Source organism: Notechis scutatus, chromosome 2 (genome assembly GCF_049901735.1).
Source record: "Notechis scutatus isolate UNSWTSFEM ecotype Mainland chromosome 2, rNotScu1.2, whole genome shotgun sequence".
Classification (NCBI taxonomy): domain Eukaryota; kingdom Metazoa; phylum Chordata; class Lepidosauria; order Squamata; family Elapidae; genus Notechis; species Notechis scutatus.
In genome coordinates, this window is record NC_142010.1 from 159,872,743 (window position 1) to 159,892,034 (window position 19,292).

The 19,292-nt window shown below is 37.8% G+C and overlaps 1 protein-coding gene across 2 annotated transcripts in view; it reads right to left on the reverse strand.

Annotated features, from left to right (window-relative positions):
- KRI1 (KRI1 homolog) overlaps positions 1–19,292 on the reverse strand; it is an 81,117-nt gene that overhangs the window by 53,765 nt on the left and 8,060 nt on the right. For both annotated transcript variants that reach the window (XM_026679648.2, XM_026679649.2), the window contains exons 5-9: positions 12,023–12,074; positions 11,872–11,906; positions 4,405–4,501; positions 1,947–2,024; positions 464–606 (exon numbers count right to left, since the gene is read on the reverse strand). In XM_026679648.2, coding sequence (XP_026535433.2) covers positions 464–606; positions 1,947–2,024; positions 4,405–4,501; positions 11,872–11,906; positions 12,023–12,074 — 405 coding nt within the window. The remainder of the gene's footprint in view (positions 1–463; positions 607–1,946; positions 2,025–4,404; positions 4,502–11,871; positions 11,907–12,022; positions 12,075–19,292) is intronic.

Consider the following 19,292-nt stretch of genomic DNA (forward strand, 5'->3'; position numbering starts at 1 on the left):
TTTTATACATCTTAAGTCACATCATCCTTCAGTTGCTTTTTCATAAATGAAACAGATCCATCCATTCAGAGAGACAATGTTCTAACCCCCAATCATTCTAGCATTTTTTCCATACTTTTCCAATTCTATCACTTCTTGTTTCAAATGTGGCTACCACATCCGCTTCAGTACACAAAATTCCAAGTTTGAATGTCTCACAGAGGTATCAAAGGATATCATGATATGGTCAAGTTTATTTTCAATCCCTAACATAGAATTGCCTTTTTCATAGCTGCTGTATACCGAGTTACATCCTTAATGAGCTACTAGTGATAACCTCAAAGTTTTTATATATACATTTGAATATAGATCTATGTAATACATCATTAGTAGACTGTGAGAAATCAATGAATTCCTTTCCTATTAGCTCACTCTTTCTCCATTTTTGAAGGGGAAGAAAAAAATCAAACAAAAAAGTACTGACCCTTCCTGTTGATGCTCCTGTTCCTCCTCCTCCTCCTCCTCCTCATTGCTTCCTTCTTTATAACATTGGTTTAAGATATAATCTCTCAGAAACTGCTCTCCTTCATCCAGTTTCGGATCATTCCAGTATATTTTCAGTGGTATCTGTAGAGATAATTAGAAATACACAGATGAAATCCAAAACATATTACTAAGAATGAAAATATGAACTAGACTCACCATTAAATTCACTCCAAAGCAGTGGTGGTATTCTACCGGTTCAGCCTGGTTCTGCCAAGCCGGTAGCAGTGAAGAGCAGCAGAGACTGAACCGGTTCTCTCCGCCACTCTGCTGTTGGGCCCATCCGCCTGCCCGGGCTCCCATACTCACCTTTATCCTCTGAATTTGAAGCACAGCTGCTTTGAGCGGCACAGAAGAGTGCCGCACGGCAGCTGCTGAAACGACCGGGATCATGCAGGCTTGCAGGTGAATTAGAACGCCTCTGTGCCTGTGCAAATGCCTCTGTGCCTGTGCATAGTGCGCGTTTGGCACGCACACACGCAAAGTGGGTGCACACGCACAAAGCACGCCCACCAAGCCACACCCACTGAACTGGTGGTAAAAATATTTGAATCCCACCACTGCTCCAAAGATGACTGTCAGCCCACTTCTTTGCTCAGGGATGATCTAGAGCAGTGATCCCCAACCTTTTTGACGCCGCGGCCCGGTACCGGCATCAGCTGGGCGCCGCGGCCCGGTACCGGCATCAGCTGGGCGCCATCTTTTTGATGAAAAAGTGCTTCCAGTGACCTCACTGGAAGCGCGTTTTCATCAAAAAAGATGGCGGCGCAGCCTCGGTGAGCTTTTCCGGGTAGAAATGGCTTTCTACCCAGAAAAGCTCATCGAAGCATAGCGCCGCATCTTTTGATGGCGTGCTTCCGGTGAGCTTTCTACCCGGAAAAGCTCACCGGAAGCACTTTTTCATGAAAAAAGATGGCGGCGCCCAGCAAGCCAGCGGCCCGGTAGGAGTTGTTCCGCGGACCGGTACCGGTCCGCGGACCGGTGGTTGGGGACCCCTGATCTAGAGAACTCTTTTGTGACCATTTGATCATATAGGTGATGGAAGGTGGTGGACAGACTATGATGAGACACAGAGAAAACTAACAAGACCTTTCAAGTTTTTGGTTTTATGATACTGCCACCTTCATAATGAGCCTTTTTCCTTCCATTATTTTATTGCTGCAACTTGCAATTAAAATTAGCCAGAAGATTACCAATAAAAGAAATTACTCAAATGCTCAAGAATAAAGGCTCTCCTTCCTTACTTAGTACTCTCAAATGGAAGTTCTAGATCAGTAAATAGATTATTTTCAGAGAATAATACAAGTCAGTTGAATAAGTGTTATTATAGGGCCTATTCAATCAACAAGAATCAATTATATGCTAAATCAAAATAACCCATTTGTATAGTCATCCACATCAATTGTCCCCAGCCCTTTACTAGCCAGATCTTGAAGTTCATTCTCTGCTTCTAGCTTCTTTTGACCTTTCAACCAGCTGATATAGTCTGCTTCCTCATGTTCCTGAAAGAAAGAGATTAAGTATTACACTAACACCCCTTTATAGTTCCAGCATCATTTTGTGAGGATTTTTATTTGCATTTTAAATTACTTTCAAATTCATCCTTGAGTTAGATTATTTTTAGTCAATATATTCATACTTTATTTTTGCCCCTCCTTAAAAAAAATCAATATATATTTGGCCACTGAAAAATTTTCAGTCTTTTCAATCTTTCTCCATTATAATCCAAGTTTCCAAAGCCTAAGTAATACCTGGGCTATCTTAAAAGAGATTTGGGTGATACTGAAGTTTAGACTGGTTGTTTATTTTAGGAAGCAAATTATTCTTTGTCGTCTAATATCTAATATCTTTAAGTTTAATTGACAGTTGACAAAACTGGATGGCCAGATTCTCATAAGACAGTTGACCCTACTACCACATGGCAAATGATTTATTCAGCACAGCTGCAGAGAATTAGCAAGATATAAAGCTGCTCCAATTTAGCTGAAAATAATTAAATTTCCAGATATTCCAACTTTCTTGGCTGAAATTAGTGTAGAGACTTTAAATAGCTTGTTCATAAATATTTAGTTATTCTATAGAGGGGTGTCAAACTCAATTTCATTGAGGTCACATCAGGGTGTGTTAGACCTTGCAGGGCTGGGTGGTTGTGTGGCCGGGGGTGGCTGGGGGCATGGTGGAACAGGTTTAGGGAAGCTTCATGAGTTGACATTATTACTTATTCTTCATACTCCACTAAACTTTTTATTTCTAAATGTATACCCCATTGTTCAATAGTAAATTGATTTTCCAGGCAAAGCTATTTATACTATTGTATTTTTATTATTCAACTAATAATAAAAATACAATAGCATAAATAACATGATAATACAAGATCTAACAGCAGAGGTAAATTTCCAGGATAGTAAATAGAAATGGCTGTCAATTACCGATTGTTGATTGTAGATTAAATGGACCTACAGTATGTAAAATTTGGCATTAAACTGTAGTATTAACAGGATGTTGCTTGATTTTTGTCCAGATCAAGTACTTACTTGAGGCCACATAATTGTAATTCAGTCCAATCCAGTCTTCCTGCAGCACTCTGCCAGCCGAAAACAGGCCCCACAGGGGCTTTGCATGGCCTGTTTTCGGCCGTCAGAATGCTGCAGGAGGCTGTGGAGGCCGAAAATGGGGTCCAGGGGGGGTCACATGCAGCCCATTAGGGCCGGCAGAGGCACCGTGGGCCAGTCCTTTGATATTTCCAGGCTGGCCCCATGGGCCAGATGTAAGCACCTCATGGGCCAGATCCAGCCCACAGGCCTTGAGTTTGACACCCCTGTTCTATATTGCAATCTATTTAAACTTCTATATACTACATATAGTTTGAATGATCCCAAAGATTTTATACCTCTAATATTACCTTTTTTGCAAAAATAAAATAAAGTCAGTTTGTGCATCTTCCCTCTTCTCAACTGTTTTCTTGTTCAAAATACTATTTACAGTTTGTTTAATGACTGTTCAAAGTTACAACTCCCATGGTCACATTATTTACATTTGGATACTTGATAGCTGGCTCACATTTATGACAGTTGCAGTGTCCCAGGTTCATGTGATCCCCTTTTGCAACCTTCTGACAAGCAAAGTTAATGGGGAAACAAGATTCATTTAACAACTGTGTTACTAATTTAACAACTGCAGTGATTCACTTAACAAATGTGGCAAGGAAAGTTGTAAAATGGGGCAAGTTCACTTAATAAAATTTTCACTTAGCAACATACATTTTTGGGTTCAATTGTGATTGTTAGTTGAGGACTACCTGTAAAGAAATCTGCAATGGTCCAATACAGAAAGGAATAACCATGGACATTACAGGGAGATCTGCACTCCCTGCATCTTTCTATCCATTCCCTTTGTGTGCTCAGAGAAGTATGAAAATAAAATATTTGACCAATATAATTCACTGGAATTCAGTTGTTCTAAGTTAAGCTAATTCTTGTATTTAAGCAAGGTGCTAATCCTAACCTAGACCTAGTGAAGCATCTCATGAGTGTGTATTCAATAATACAGGTAAATTGCATACAAGATTCAGAGAACACATTCAGCATCCTATTTCTTTTCAAGAATGGGTATCTGAAATATTAGAAAGATATGTCACTGTTGAAAACTCTTTGAATATCAGAAGTTGACAAAAAATGCCATCATAGAAAGAGGATATCCTGTGTGACATTCCTCACAAATCTGAAGAGATTAATTAATATTTCAGACAGCCTAGAGAACCAAACAGAAAAAATATGTATTTCCCACCTTTCCTTTAGAAACTAAGACGCTGAGTTCCAGAACAGTTGCCTGCTGAGATAAGAAAGAAAGACCTAAATAATACTACCTCATATAGACACATACTTTCTCTTCCTTACTTTTAACCCGTTTCTGAAGTAGAGCTGAAGAATTGCCATTGTCACCTTCTTCTTCATCACTTTCTGCCACAAACTTTCGGAAGCTGCATCAGAGACAAAGGTAGGTTTAATATAATGTCAAGCGTTTTTGGAGGTTAAAAATCAATACTACCGGATGGAGAAGGCGGAGTCTCGTCGCTGCGATACAGCTGCTATCTCGGGGCTCTGAGATAGCTGCTGATATCCCCGCTCCTGGTCGGTCCCAACGGACCTAAACCGTCCCGTAGAGACGGTGATAGTAAGGGGCGCGTTCTGTAGATCCCAGGGGACATCGCAAGTCCCTGGTTGATCCAGAAGAAGCCCCTTTACCATCGGCGGGGAGGCAGCCATTAAGCTGCTGAAGCTGGGACAGCTCCGGAAGGAAGAGATCGTAAGAGAAAGTGTATCGGCTTGGTGAGAACTTTTTTTTTTTTAATATTAGTATTGGGACTAAAGGACACTCTAAGGATGAGAAGAAAACTGTAAGATTATTGACAAAACTGACTTAGCGGCGATTTTCAAAGAGAAATGTCAAAGTGAGGCTTGGCTTTTTATTTTTACCTTTTTTTTTTTTCTTTCATTGAACTTCTATGGTGATCTAGTTAAGCAGACTGGTTTTTTCTTTTATATTTACTAGTTCTTTTTTCTCCTTTTTGACTGTTTATATTTTATAAAATAGAGGCCCCCTTTAGTTTTGTTCTTTTTTTAAATTAAATATATATATTTTTGTCCTTTTTAAGGCTTTTTTAAGGGGGAAGAAGGGGGAGTGGTTTTAAGAAATTTTGCAACACTGCCAACTAGAGGCTTGAAAATATTTTATTTGAAGTTGAGAGCTGGGAAAAAACTTCTGTTTCAAGGCTATTAAAGTGATAAGATAAAGGGAAGATAGAGGGAAGAGTACTGGAGGATGTTTATACAGGTGCTCTTCGGGACTTCTATTATTAATTGAATATCTGAAGCTTGGCTCTGAAATGTGTCGAGAAGCCAAATAAGAGCCTTGGATAAATAAAAGGCAGTGGGTGTTTTTTTTATTCTTTATTTTTTATCAACTGTTCTATCCCTCCCCCCCCAACTCCACAGCATTTTGTAATATTGGTATACTTATTTTTATTTTTTATTTTACCTCATTTTTAGTTTATTTTTAAAGGGGAAGCCTCAGAATATTTATTTTTTCCTTTTTATTTTTTTTTATTGGGATTTTTGCTTTCTTATTTCTACTTCTGACTTATTTTTATGGATATTTTTTATTTTTGAGATCTCTCAATTGGATTAAGGTGGGAAGAACCTGAAGAACTTCTTCTTTTTGTTTATTATTATTATTATTATTATTATTATTATTATTATTATTATTATTATTATTATTATTATTATTATTATTTTACATTGTTGGCTTTATTTTGTCTCTTTTTTCTCTTCATTTTTAATTTTTACTTTTGAATTATAATTGAGTATTTCACAATTGGATTAAGGTCTTGAAGAACCTGAAGAATTTTTCTTTTTCTTTTTTAATTTTGGGCTTTTTACTTCTTCTTCTTCTTCTTTTTTTTTTTGGTGTTTTCCCTTTTTCTAATTGGATTATAATTGGTCACCTTATTAACTGGATTAAAAGAACCGGAAGACGCTGAATCACGGAATGAGTAAGATAATTTTACCGCCGGGCATTTCAACTTCTGCTCCTGTTTCCCCATCAACTGGAGGACGACTTTCCATAATGCAAGATAAAGCACAAATGGATTTAATGACGGTTATGCAAGGAATACAAGATCTTAAAGTGAGCATGGAACAAAGAATGGAGAGTATTGATAAAAGAATTGGGAAGATTGATGAAAAATTTGAAAATTTTCAACAAATGATGGTGAATCATGATGAGAGAATCCAAAAAATAGAAGAGAAAGACAAGCAAAGAGATGACATAATTGGAAATATTGATAATAGATTAACAACGGTTGAACAAGAAAAAAGTGGGATGTTGAAGTGGGAGATGGACAGGTCAGAATTTTATCTTAGATTTCAAAATATTGAGGAGGAAAAAGGACAAAATTTGGCTGCAGTAATGATTGAAATCTTGGCTGGAGCCTTGGAAATAACAGAAGAAAAGATGATGGATGGAGTAGATGAGATATATCGAGTTTTCACAAGATATGCGACGAGGAACCAATTACCAAGAGAGGTTCATGTTAGATTCACTAAAAAAACTATTAAAACCCAAATACTACAAGTGGCAAGAGAGAGGGTGTTGAAGTATAAAGACAAAGAGATTGTGGTCTTAAAACAAGTACCTAGAAAAGTGAGAGAGATTAGAAGAGAATATCGATTTTTGACTAAAAGACTATTAGAAAAAGAGGTGAACTATAGATGGCTGATTCCAGGAGGATTAATGTTTACGTGGCAAGAACAGAGATACAGAATTGATTCAATTGAGAAAGCAGAAATATTCTACAAGGAATTCTTTGAAAGAAGAGAAATGGAGATAGAAAAAGAGAACATTTCAACTGAATCTGAAGAGGATCTGATGGAAATGAGAAAAGAGGAAGGTGCAATAGGTGGACAAGCGGAGACCAAAGAACAACGTGAAGTAAGATCCACGAGAGCTGTTAGACCTAAATATAAAGTATAACCATGGAGGAAAAAAAATTGATTTCTATTAATATAAATGGACTGAATTCAGCTACTAAAAGAAGAAAAACCTTTCACAAATTAGAGAAGCTAAAATTTGATATAATTTGCCTACAAGAAGTACATATTAAAAAACAACACGAACAACTACTGGCACGACCAAAATTAGGGAAAATATTCACTTCTCTGACTTACTGTAAGAAGAGGAGTGGTTTTGTATATTAAGGAAACTATTCCAGCAAAACTGACTTTTACTGATGAAGACGGAAGAGTATTAATGGTTGAAATAGTGGACAATAATACAAAAACACTTTTGGTTGCAATTTATGCCCCGAATGATAAACAAGAAGAATTTTATAAAAAATTACACATGAAAATAATTGAACTGGACTACGCTAATATACTTATGATGGGAGATTTTAATGGAATTGTAGACAATAAATTGGATTATACAGTAAAAAGCAACACGACAAAATAGGAAAACTCTCCCTAAAACTTTTTTTAAAATGATAGATGAATTAAATCTTAAAGACATATGGAGAGAAAGAAATGCTAAAACTCAACAATATACTTTTTATTCCAATAGACATTTATCATGGTCCAGAATAGATATGATTTGGACATCAACGGAATTATTATCTAATATTCAAGAAATAAATATTGAAACAAGTACATGGGCAGACCATAATCCAAAGACAATTAAATGGAAAGGACAAAAAGAAGATCTAGATGGACATTAAATAATACTATTTTAAAGGAAAAAAACTTTACACAATGGATGGAAAAAGAATTGGCCTTCTTCTTCAATGTAAATAAAAAAGAGGACACTTCAATACAGAATGTTTGGGATACAATGAAGGCATATGCAAGAGGATTAATAATAGACTATTCAAAGAAAAAGAACATTAGGAAGAGGCAAATGATTAAAGCTTTAGAAGATGACCATAAAAATTGGAAAAAGAATTACAAAAAGCGCCACAAAAAAAAGATATTAGACTTAAAATGGACATAATTAAACATAAAATGGATCAAGCAGAGAAAGAAGAACTGGCACAAAAAATTAGAAGTGCTAAACAGAATGATTTTGAAGATGCAAATAGGCCAGGTAGATGGTTAGCATATAAATTGAGAAAAGAGAAAGAATCAAGGAAAATATTACAGTTAATAGACAATCAAGGTCAAGTATGCTATGGTAATAAAGAGAAAAAAGCAATCATTCAAGATTTTTATGGACAATTATATAAACAGGAGGATCTTGATGAGGGAAAAATTAAACAGTATTTACAAAATGCTAACCTACCTAAGATACCTGATGAAACTGGGGAAATGTTAGAAAGTGCTATAACAATGATGGAATTAACTGAAGCACTCAATAGACAGAACAATGGAAAAGCACCAGGACCAGATGGTCTCCCGGTAGAATTTTATAGAATACTACAAGAATCGTTGAGCATTCCACTATTAGAAGTCATGAATGAAATTATGGTAAATAAAGAAAATACCCAAAACATGGTCAGAAGCTTATATTACACTTATCCCAAAAGAAGGGGTTGACCCATTACAAATTAAGAACTATAGACCTATTTCCTTATTGAATGCAGATTACAAAATATTTGCCTCAATCTTGGCAGAGAGGCTTAAAAAATATTTAAATAATTTTATTCACCCTGATCAGAATGGATTTTTACCAAAGAGACAAATTAAAGACAATATGAGGATAATCCTGGATACATTGGAATATTACGAGGCGCATCCTGAAAAACAAATGGCTTTGATATTCTTAGATGCCCAAAAGGCATTTGATAACGTGAATTGGAGATTTATGCTATTATTATTGGAACAGATGGGCTTTGCTAGAAAATTTATTCAAGCAATAGAAGCCATATATTATGAGCAAACGGCAAAAGTAATGATAGATGGAGAACTTACAGACTCTATTAATATTAAAAAAGGTACAAGACAAGGATGCCCATTATCTCCTTTATTATTTGTATTGACTTTGGAAGTGTTAAATAGAAATATTAGAGAGGATACAAATATAAAAGGAATGAAAGTTAAAAAGGAGGAATTCAAATTGCAAGCCTTTGCAGATGATTTGGTCTTTATTCTGGAAGATCCTCTTGAGACAGCTTTAAAATTATTCGAAAAGATAGAGATGTATGGTGAGATGGCTGGCTTGAAAATAAATAAAGACAAAACAAAGATTTTGACAAAGAACATGTTATTAAGACAAAGAGAAGAGCTGACAGACCTATTGAAAATTCAAGTTACGAATAAAGTTAAATATTTGGGGATATATTTGACGTCAAGATGTACTACACTGAAAGAGAATAACTATATTAAACTTAAGCAGCAGATAGCATCTGACCTGAAAAAATGGGAAAACTTACAATTGTCACTGATAGGTAGAATTTCAACAGTTAAGATGAATATTTTACCTAGAATGTTATATTTGTTTCAAACAATACCAATTAGGTTAGGTAAAGACTATTTTGAAGATTTAAATAAAATTGTGTTGAAGTATATATGGCAAGGTAAGAAAGCGAGAATAAAATTAAAACTTTTACAGGATGCTAGAACTAGAGGAGGATTTGGCCTTCCTAATTGGGAGTTGTATTATCAAGCTGCAAATTTAATGTGGGCTAAAGAATGGATAACGTTAAGAAAGACTAGATTGTTGGCATTAGAAGGACATGATTTACTATTGGGTTGGCATGCTTTTCTATGGTATAAGGAAACTAAATCACAGGGTTATTTTAGAAGGCATTATATACGGGAATCGTTATGGTTGAATTGGGAGAAAATTAAGAAACAATGTTATTTGAAAATTCCAGTTTGGTTATCAACTATCGAAGCCTTTTCTTATCCTATAATTTATAAGAAGGAACAAACAGTTAGATATGGGGAATTACTAGATGAAAAGGGTGAACTTAAAACGATGCAAAATTTAGAAGAACAAGGTATAAAGATGAATTGGTTTTCATATGCGCAAATACATTCAAGGTATCTTAAAGATTCCAAAATGGAAGGATTTTATGACAAAATGACTGATTTAGATAGGATTTTGACAGGTACTGATGAAAAAGTGATTAAAAATTATATAATTATTTGTTGGAAATTAAATTGGAGGATGAACAAGTTAAAGAAACGATGATTGCTTGGGGGAAGAATTTTGGATATGGGATTGACTTAGAGAAATGGCAAAAGTTGTGGTCTCGAAATTATAAAATGACAATGTCAACAGCATATAAAGAAAATTTGTATAAGATGTTTTACAGGTGGCATTTTCCCCCAAAAAGAATAGCAAGAATGTTCAAGAATAAATCCGAAAAATGTTGGAAATGTCATCAGACACCAGCTCATATTACCATCTGTGGTGGACTTGTGCGGATGCTAAAAAATACTGGACTAAAATCCACATGTGGTTGGAAAAAATGACACAAAAACATAGACTTGAAACCAGATATTTTTATTGGGAATTTTACCTGAAATATATAGTAAAGATTTGAAATACCTGATTGTAAATGTATTAACAGCGGCTAGGATTGTATTTGCTAAAAATTGGAAGAGTGAGAAAATACCAGCAGAGGAAGAAATTATTAAAAAAATATTGGAATGTGCTGAAATGAGTAGATTGACATTTGAAATTAGAGAACAAGAAGATAAACAATTTTATGAAGTTTGGGATCTTTTTTATCAATGGTTAGATAATACAATATAATAATAGAATATTTAGAAATTTAGGAAATAATGAATATACACTTTTTCTTGGTTTTGATAATATTTTGATAATATTTTATTAAGATAGATTTGGTATAATTTTATGAATTGTTATAAAATAAATTAACTAAATTATAGTTATCTCGCTTAAGTATGAATTAGTAAAATTATAGTCAAATGATTGTTTAATAATGATATTAGGATATATAATTGTTGATTGATAATATGAGTTATTATGTAATATAATTATTATGATGACTATGAATGGATGCACAAAAAGGAGTGGTAAACCAACCGATACACTGTCTGTAAATTTATGAAGGATGATGATGTTTTTATGTTATGTCTTATGTTATGTTTTATGTGTTTTTGTTTGTTGTTAAAATCAATAAAACTTTTACCAAAAAAAAAAAAAAAAATCAATACTACCACACAGCACATAGTCACATTTACAACTACAATAATTAGATTCAATTAGTAAATGGCAATACTTTTAGCCATAGCTTATCAATTAAGTAATTAACTGGTGATTAATTGTAATTAACAATTAATCAATTAACTGGGTTCATTAAACCACTAATCCAGAACTATAGTTTCCTATGAGAACTGGGTTCAAAGAAACAAAGCCAGGCAAATTACATTTTGGTTCAATGGAATGTTCAGATCCAACCAAAGAGAAATTCTCTGTTCCAAACAACCCCAGCAGGATACTTAACAATATTGCAGTTGCCACCAAATATTTTTTGCTTATGGACAAATACAGCTCCAGAAAAATAAAAAGTTAAACTGAAATAAACCCCAGAATCTATCATTACTCAATCTTAAGAGATACAGAATAATAGATAGACAGGCTTATGAGCATATAGAAAGTACACTAAGCAAATATGAAATAATTATACCTTATTCCCCCAATGCCTATGGAGGAACAGGATTCCAAGATGATTTATTCCCAAATCACACTTTTTTTATAGACATTTACCATTTGGAGGATATGTACACATATAGAGCAATCAGCATGAAAATTCTGAATCACCCAAGTTGTTTCCACTGAGTTCCTGGCTTCCAAATAGCTAATAACTACTATGAATTCTTGTCTCACCTCTCCTTCAGCTCCTTCTGTTCTTCTACATAAGTCTGTAAAAAGAAGACAGGGAAAAAGAAGATTCACCTAGTAACTTTACATGTTTCTAGAAGAGATTATGAGAGGATCCAGACTTCAAATTGATATACTCCTTGCAAACCATACTCACTAGTTGACTTTTAACTGTTATCTCTTCTTCATCCTCTTCATCTTCATATTTGCTGCAGAAAAAACAACGAGTTGACCAATCCTTGCTCAGAAACACTTGTATTAGGAATCTGTCCACCAATTAGCTGGGTTGGCAATATATAAACCAACAATGTATGTTTGTAGCTTTAAGACAAAATCAATGTATTGATTTATACTATATTCCAATTGGTTGATTATATTGCAAATTACCATAAGAGGGAACTAGAGATCATAGCTTGCTCTCTCTGACATTCTGTCTCTCTGACATTCTGTTGCTATCTAAGGTTCTCAGTTGTATTTATGCTGTGCTTATACTTTGATATTCTTGTTTACTGTAAATGACAAAGGCAATCAGTAAGAAGACTTTGTAATTGGATATTCTTTGGACTGTAAAATGTATATGACCTGGACCGTTTATTGGACTGTGCTATTTCTTAAAGTAAACTTTAACTCAATTTAGTGTATCTGTGTGGCTGAATAATTATTCATAACTACTCTCATAAACGTTTCTATGTGCATATCCTTGTTACTCAAGGGTTATTCTGTACATATCATAACAACTTGAAATGAAAGAAACCAAATTATCTGAAACCTGAAGTTCAGTCCTCTGATATTGATGAATATTGCTTCCGGAGAGGTTGAAGACAAAATCTTCTCAGAAACAAAGCTGCTCATATATTCATGCTACTGGCTAAGCTAATATAAATTTATTAAGGAAGGGAAAATGAAGTACACACATATTCTTTCAGTTCCCGGTACAGAAATGTAGCAAGGGAAACTTAGCACCTCTATACTGCAAAAAAGCAAGTGTCACTTATGAAAATTAAATATATATACACCAGGGGTGTCAAACTCTATTTCACTGAGGGCCGCATCAGGTTTATGGTTGACCTTGAGGGTCCATGGTGAGTGTGGCTATAGTGGGCATGTCTGGCATGGGTGTGGTGGGCAGGATCAGTTCGACATTGCTCATGGCTGGGTGCGCCTATGGTGGCCTGGGTGGGGTTGGGGAAATCCACTGTCTGCAGGAGAGGAAGGCAAGACCAGGGCAAGCGCCAAACCTTGTCCACCAGAGGAGCCTTGCCATCCCTTTCAGGCCATGCGGAGGACCCCAGACAGTGGCATAGGCTGCCCAGAGCCCTGGGCAGTGGAAGACAAATGCCCAACCCTGCCCAGCCTTCCCCAAGGGGCCACCCAGCTGTGCTTACCTCCTCCTCAAGGCTGCTGCTGCTGTGCTCATTCTCTTTGGCCAGGTTGCTTATGGTTTGTGTGGGAGGGCAAAGTGTGTGGGTCAGAGGGAGACCCATGCCCTCTCCATGTGAGGAGAGCCAGCTTTGTAACCAAAGCATCCTCAGCAATAGGATGGGAGGCCACCAGGAGAGGTCAGGAGAAGGGGACAAGGGGATGGCAAAAGGATAGCAAGGCTACTGATGGCCAAGTGCTAAGGCAGGACTTTGCTCATACCCTCCTTCCTCTCATTATAATTTTCTACCCTCCTTCCTTCCTTTTCCTTTCCTCTTCATTCTTTCTTTCTTCTTCCTTCCCCTCTTTCCTTCTTTTTCCTTTGTCTTTCTTCTTTCCCTTTCTCCTTTCCTGTCCCTTCTTGATACTCAAATGCAAAAGTGGAAACATTTCTCGATGTCTCCTTGCTATGATCAAATGCCACTTTTGCTAGTAGTTTAAAAGACTGAGAACAAACCAGACTCAGTTTATCTCGTGCTTGCATTTAGTGGGGGCGTCCACAGACAACAGTACAGCTGTAGCTCCTCTATTTTTTATGTGCAAGAGCTTTAGCATTTAGGATCAGAGGAAAGTTAGTTGCTTTTCTATTAACATATAATCTTTAAAAGGGGTCTCCTGTAAGGACCCTGCCATGGTCTAATTCAGACTGGAAATATAACAAAGGAAAATATTTTTCTCACTCTGCTTTGTCCTGTTCTCCCCACTGGAAATGGCTGTTTGCAATACAGAAGGAGGGGATATTTTCCTAAGAGCTCACAATTCAAGATTACCAATGTTAAAGATTGGTAGCCATAGAGGAGAGGAGCCATAGCACCAGCACTCACCACTTCAACCTCCCACTCGCACTCTGCTGCAATTAACTATACACACACACACACTGTAATTTTTCAACTTCTCACACTTTGGGTCTAGAAAAACATGCTAAAAATAGTCTCATCAAGCTACAAATACCTCAAAAGAGGGCCCGGATCTCTAACGAATGGGGGTGGAAGGTGGGCGGAGGCTGCTCAGTCCTACGCCAGTCCATGAAGCCTTGCAAATTTCTCTCCCTTCCAGCCTTAGATCTGTGGTGCTGCTTCGGCCCCGGCCCCCTGGGCGTGTGCATAGGAGGTGGCGAGCATGCAAGTGCTGGCATCCTGGGTGAAAGGAAGCCCTTAGAATGTAGTCCCCAGGGACGTTAGGCTGTGTGTGCTTGCTGCTTCCTATGCACAGACCAAGGGGGTGGGGCCAAAGTGGCAGTACAGTCCAACCTGGATGGCCACCACCAAGTTGCAGATCAGCACCCGATTGGCCTGGACTTTCCAGTCTTTTGATGTTTCCAGGGCAGCAGCGTAGATTGGATCTAACCACCTCACGGGCTGGATTTGGCCTGCAGGCCTTGAGTTTGACACCCCTGATATACACTGTGCACAATTATTAGGCAAGTGAGTATTCTGACCATATCATCATTTTCATGCATATTTTCCACTTCCAAGCTATATAAACTTGAATGCTTAGTGGATATAAGCATATCAAGTGAGGTATATTTGTGTAATGAGGGAGGGTTTGGCCTAAGGAGATCAACACCTTATATCAAGGTGTGCATAATTATTAGACAGCTTCTTTTCCTAGGCAAAATGGACCAAAAAAGACATTTAACTGATCTGAAAAGTCAAAAATTGTAAAAAGTCTTTCAGAGGGATGCAGCACCCTTGAAATTGCTAAGATATTGGGGCGTGATCATAGAATCATCAAACATTTTATTGCAAATAATCAACAGGGTTGCAAGAAACGTGTTGAAAAACGAAAAGACGCAAATTAACTGCCAGATTTGAGAAGAATCAAATGTGAAGCTACCAGGAATGCAATATCCTCCAGTGCTGTCATATTCCAGAACTGCAACCTACCTGGAGTGCCCAGAAGTACAAGGTGTTCAGTGCTCAGAGACATGGCCAAGGTAAAGAAGGCTGAAACTCAACCACTACTGAAGAAGACGCATAAGTTGAAATGGCAAGACTGGGCCAAGACATATTGAAGACAGATTTTTCAAAGGTTTTATGGACTGATGAGTGTGACTTGACAGACAAAATGGATGGGGGGGGGGGGCTGGATCAGTAACAGAGCTCCACTTCAACTCAGACTCCAGCAAGGTGAAGGTGGAGTACTGGTATAGTCTGGTTTTATTAAAGATGAGCTAGTTTCTTTTCGGGTTGAAGAAGGATTCAAAATCAACTCCCAAACCTACTGCCAGTTTTTAGAAGACACTTTCTTCAAGCAGTGGTACAGGAAAAAGTCTGCATCTTTCAAGAAGACCATGATTTTTACGCAGGGCCATGGTACTTTGCATGCACCAAAGAACTGTGTGGCTAGCCAGTAAAGGCTTTAATGATGAAAGAATAATGGCATGGCCCCTTTCCTCACCTGATCCTATTGAGAACTTGTGGAGCTTTCTTAAACAGGAGATTTATGGTGAAGGAAAACAGTACACCTCTCTGAACAGTGTCTGGGAGGTTGTGGTTGCTGCTGCACAAAAAGTTGATCATCAACTGATCAAGAAACTGACACTCCATGAATGGAAGACTTATGAGTTATTGAAAAGAAGGTTGGCTATATTAATCACTGATTTATTTATTTTTGAAATGTCAGAAATATTTATTTGTACATTTTGAGTTGTTTTATTATTCTCACTTTAACAGATGCAAATAATTGTGCACACAAGGTATGTTCATTTGGAGGATTTAGTGAATTTTGCAATTCCATCATTCAAAGGTTGAGTTGGAAATGTAATTTGCTAATAATATTTAATTGCAGAGTTTTGTACATCTTGAATAAAAGTTTTGATTAGGCATTCTCACATATTAATTAAAAATCATAGACTATAAGGGTTGGATGGTATCTCAGGGATTAACCATCTGCTAATACAGGTCTAGAAAAGAATCCACCACCTCACAAGATAGTCTATAGAATCACCGAACTGTTCACGTCATTGGAAAATTCACTTGGTTAGATGTGCCAGAAGGGTTGGAATAAACTTAAAGTTCCCCACAAAGATGCCACTTTGGGTATCATCCCAGGAATCTTTCTTTAGAAAAGAAATGATGGTAAAGCCAAACTGGTGGACTTATAGTCAAAGAATACTTTTTAATTATGAGCTTGAAGGCTAATTAGGCACCAAGTGCATTCCAAGTCCAATAAGGCTGTGAGGATCCCCTCTTACTCCCGAGGAGGGCACCAAAATCTCCACCCAGGTTGTCATAGGGATGATGGTGCCACTTACCACCGGGTTATCTTCCCTGTTGCTGTCACTTTCATAAAAGACCACGGTGGGCTGGTTGTGGGTCAAAGTTCTCTCCCCTTCACTGGATTGAGGAGAGACTTCCATGACCTGTTCAGCCACCCACATTTTCAGCTTTGCAAGTGATTTCCTTGGCTTTGGATGGGCCAGGGTTTTTAGTGCAGATGCTGGCTGCAGTGCGAGGCAATTGGCTGTTTGGTGACCCGCCTTTCCACATCGGAAACACGCTCCTGAGCTCCAGTGTGGCTTTTCCTGTAGTAGACGAAACCCCCTTTCCTCCACAGGGTGCCAGGTGTCTCTCAGGCATTCAGTGGGCTAGTTTCCATGCACCACATATTCCCAGTACTCCATCAGGTCAAGCTCCACCTTCATGGCTAACTGGTACCACACTCGAAGGTCGAGGCAATTGTGATACAGCTCCTTGTTCAACCCCTCCTGGAACTGGTAGAGCAGCATACACTCAGGTCAATCTCCTCGGTGAGTCAGCAGGCTACGAAAATCTTGGATGCACTCGGCCATAGGCTGCTTGCTCTGCCATAAGGAGTTGATGTGGGTTTCTGCTCACCGGGCTGTTGTGGGATCTTTGAATCTGTCCCACAATGCCTGCATGAAAGCATCCAGGTCTTGCAGCTCCAGAGCCCCCTCATCATGGAGAGATACCAGTCATCCTGCCGCATTGACTTCCAGGTTAGATGTAACAGCATTGGTCCAGGCACATTCATCTGGTTCCAGACCTGGCTCAGGAAATAGGCCAAGTTGTTGGGTCGACCATTGAGCCAAAATCTTGGATGCACTCGGCCACAGGCTGCTTGCTCTGCCATAAGGAGTTGGTGTGGGTTTCTGCTCACCAGGCTGTTGTGGGATCTTTGAATCTGTCCCACTAGGGGAGGTGGCAGTCAGTCCTCTTGCACCAAAAAGTATCCAGGTGGCAACCCCACTGCTGCCAGGGGTGTCTGACCTTGGCTGCCACTGGAGTTGTGTGTGTTGGTCCCTGCCCCACTGGTGGGGAGGTGGCGGGTACATGAGTATAAAACTTTATTGAATAAACCACACTGGCACAGAAGTGAAACCAGCTCTGGTTTCCCATACAAAAGCAAGTATAGTTAAGTTCCCCTTTTCTCTAAGGGCCACTCACAGTCCTAAACATCCACCGATCACTTATGTTCATTTATTATGGGAAGCAGCCAGCCACACCAGGACATCTGCTTGGCATGTCCTTGTCAGCACATCTCACTGACGCCTTCAGTGTTTTTTCAATATCTTGCACTGTCAGTAATACACTTGTTCGTGACAAACTAACACTCTGAAACAATTTTATTTCATCTGGTACTAACAACTCCACAGCAGATACCATGCAATCTTTCACAAGCTCTCTCTCTACATGAGGCCTCAGCTTCTTTGCGATTAGTTTGCTCATTACATAACTTGTCTGAATAACATTATCTCTGTCACAAGGACTAGTGAAAGGGCTTGTTGTGATTCCAAACTCCACTGAAGAGCATTGATTTTATCCAGATGCATTTGGCCTCCCAATTCATTGAAGTTAGCATGTTTTGAACTGTAGTGACATCTTTAACTTCAACAAAAAAATAATCATTTGTCTGTTTCTCTTGGAAAGAACACCGCATCATTTTTTTCTTTGTAATTGCCATTTGCAGGATGTCACACCACTTAAGTTTTAATAACTATCCAGTATCTGTGTGTGTCACCAACGACACAATTATTTTGCTTTGATCCACTGCAATACAGATATACAGGCGCAGGCAGCCAACAAGAAGCATGTGTCTATCCTGTCATGTACTCGTATGTGTCCTATCTCGTAATTGAAAGTCCTTGCTTGTCCCTCAAAATTTACATTATTATTATGATTCACTTAATATAAATTTATGTTGCTCTGAAAAAAGCTCCTAGATTTATTGAATTTCAACTCCCACCTGCAGTTGCCTTGGCAGAGCCAGACCAAATGATTTCACAGGTCTTATGCAGCCCGCAGGCTGAATGTTCCCTACCCCTAATGTAGATGTTAAAAAGGAGTGAAGAGAGTATCAAGCTCTGCAGCATGCCACAAACAAGCAGCCGTGGGCTAGATCTCTTATCCCTATCAACACTATTGGAAGCAGCCTTACATAAAAGAGCCAACCTAGCAACAAAACTGTGTCATCCAGTTTTCTAGGAGTAAGTTTAAGGAACAGTAGTATAGTTTGAAAACTTTACATACATTTTATGAAATTATGCAGCTCTATAAGGATCTCATAATAATCTAACTTTCTCACAAATATTATCACATCCATATTTTTTTAAAGCTACCACTTAAGTATTTATATAACTGTGCTAGATAATGGAAATTTTCCCAGAATAAGGAATCAGTATGGGTAATCTTCAGACAAACACAATTTGTGTTGGGCAAGATTATGAACCAAGGAACTGGCTACAAAGCAAGTCGAGCACTCTTTATACAATCTAATTGCTGATACATTATTTTAAACAAATGTGCATAGGTACTGGGATATTATAGACAGACCTCAACCTACAACCATTCAGTGACCATTTAAAGTTATTACAGCACTGAAAAAAGTGATTTATAACTGATCCTGGCACTTACAAACAGTGCAACATCCCTATGTTCACATGATCAAAATTTAGACACTTGGCAACCAGCATATATTTATGATGGTTGTAGCATCCTGGGACCATGTGATCCCATTTGTGAGCTTCCCAATCAGCTTCCAAAAAG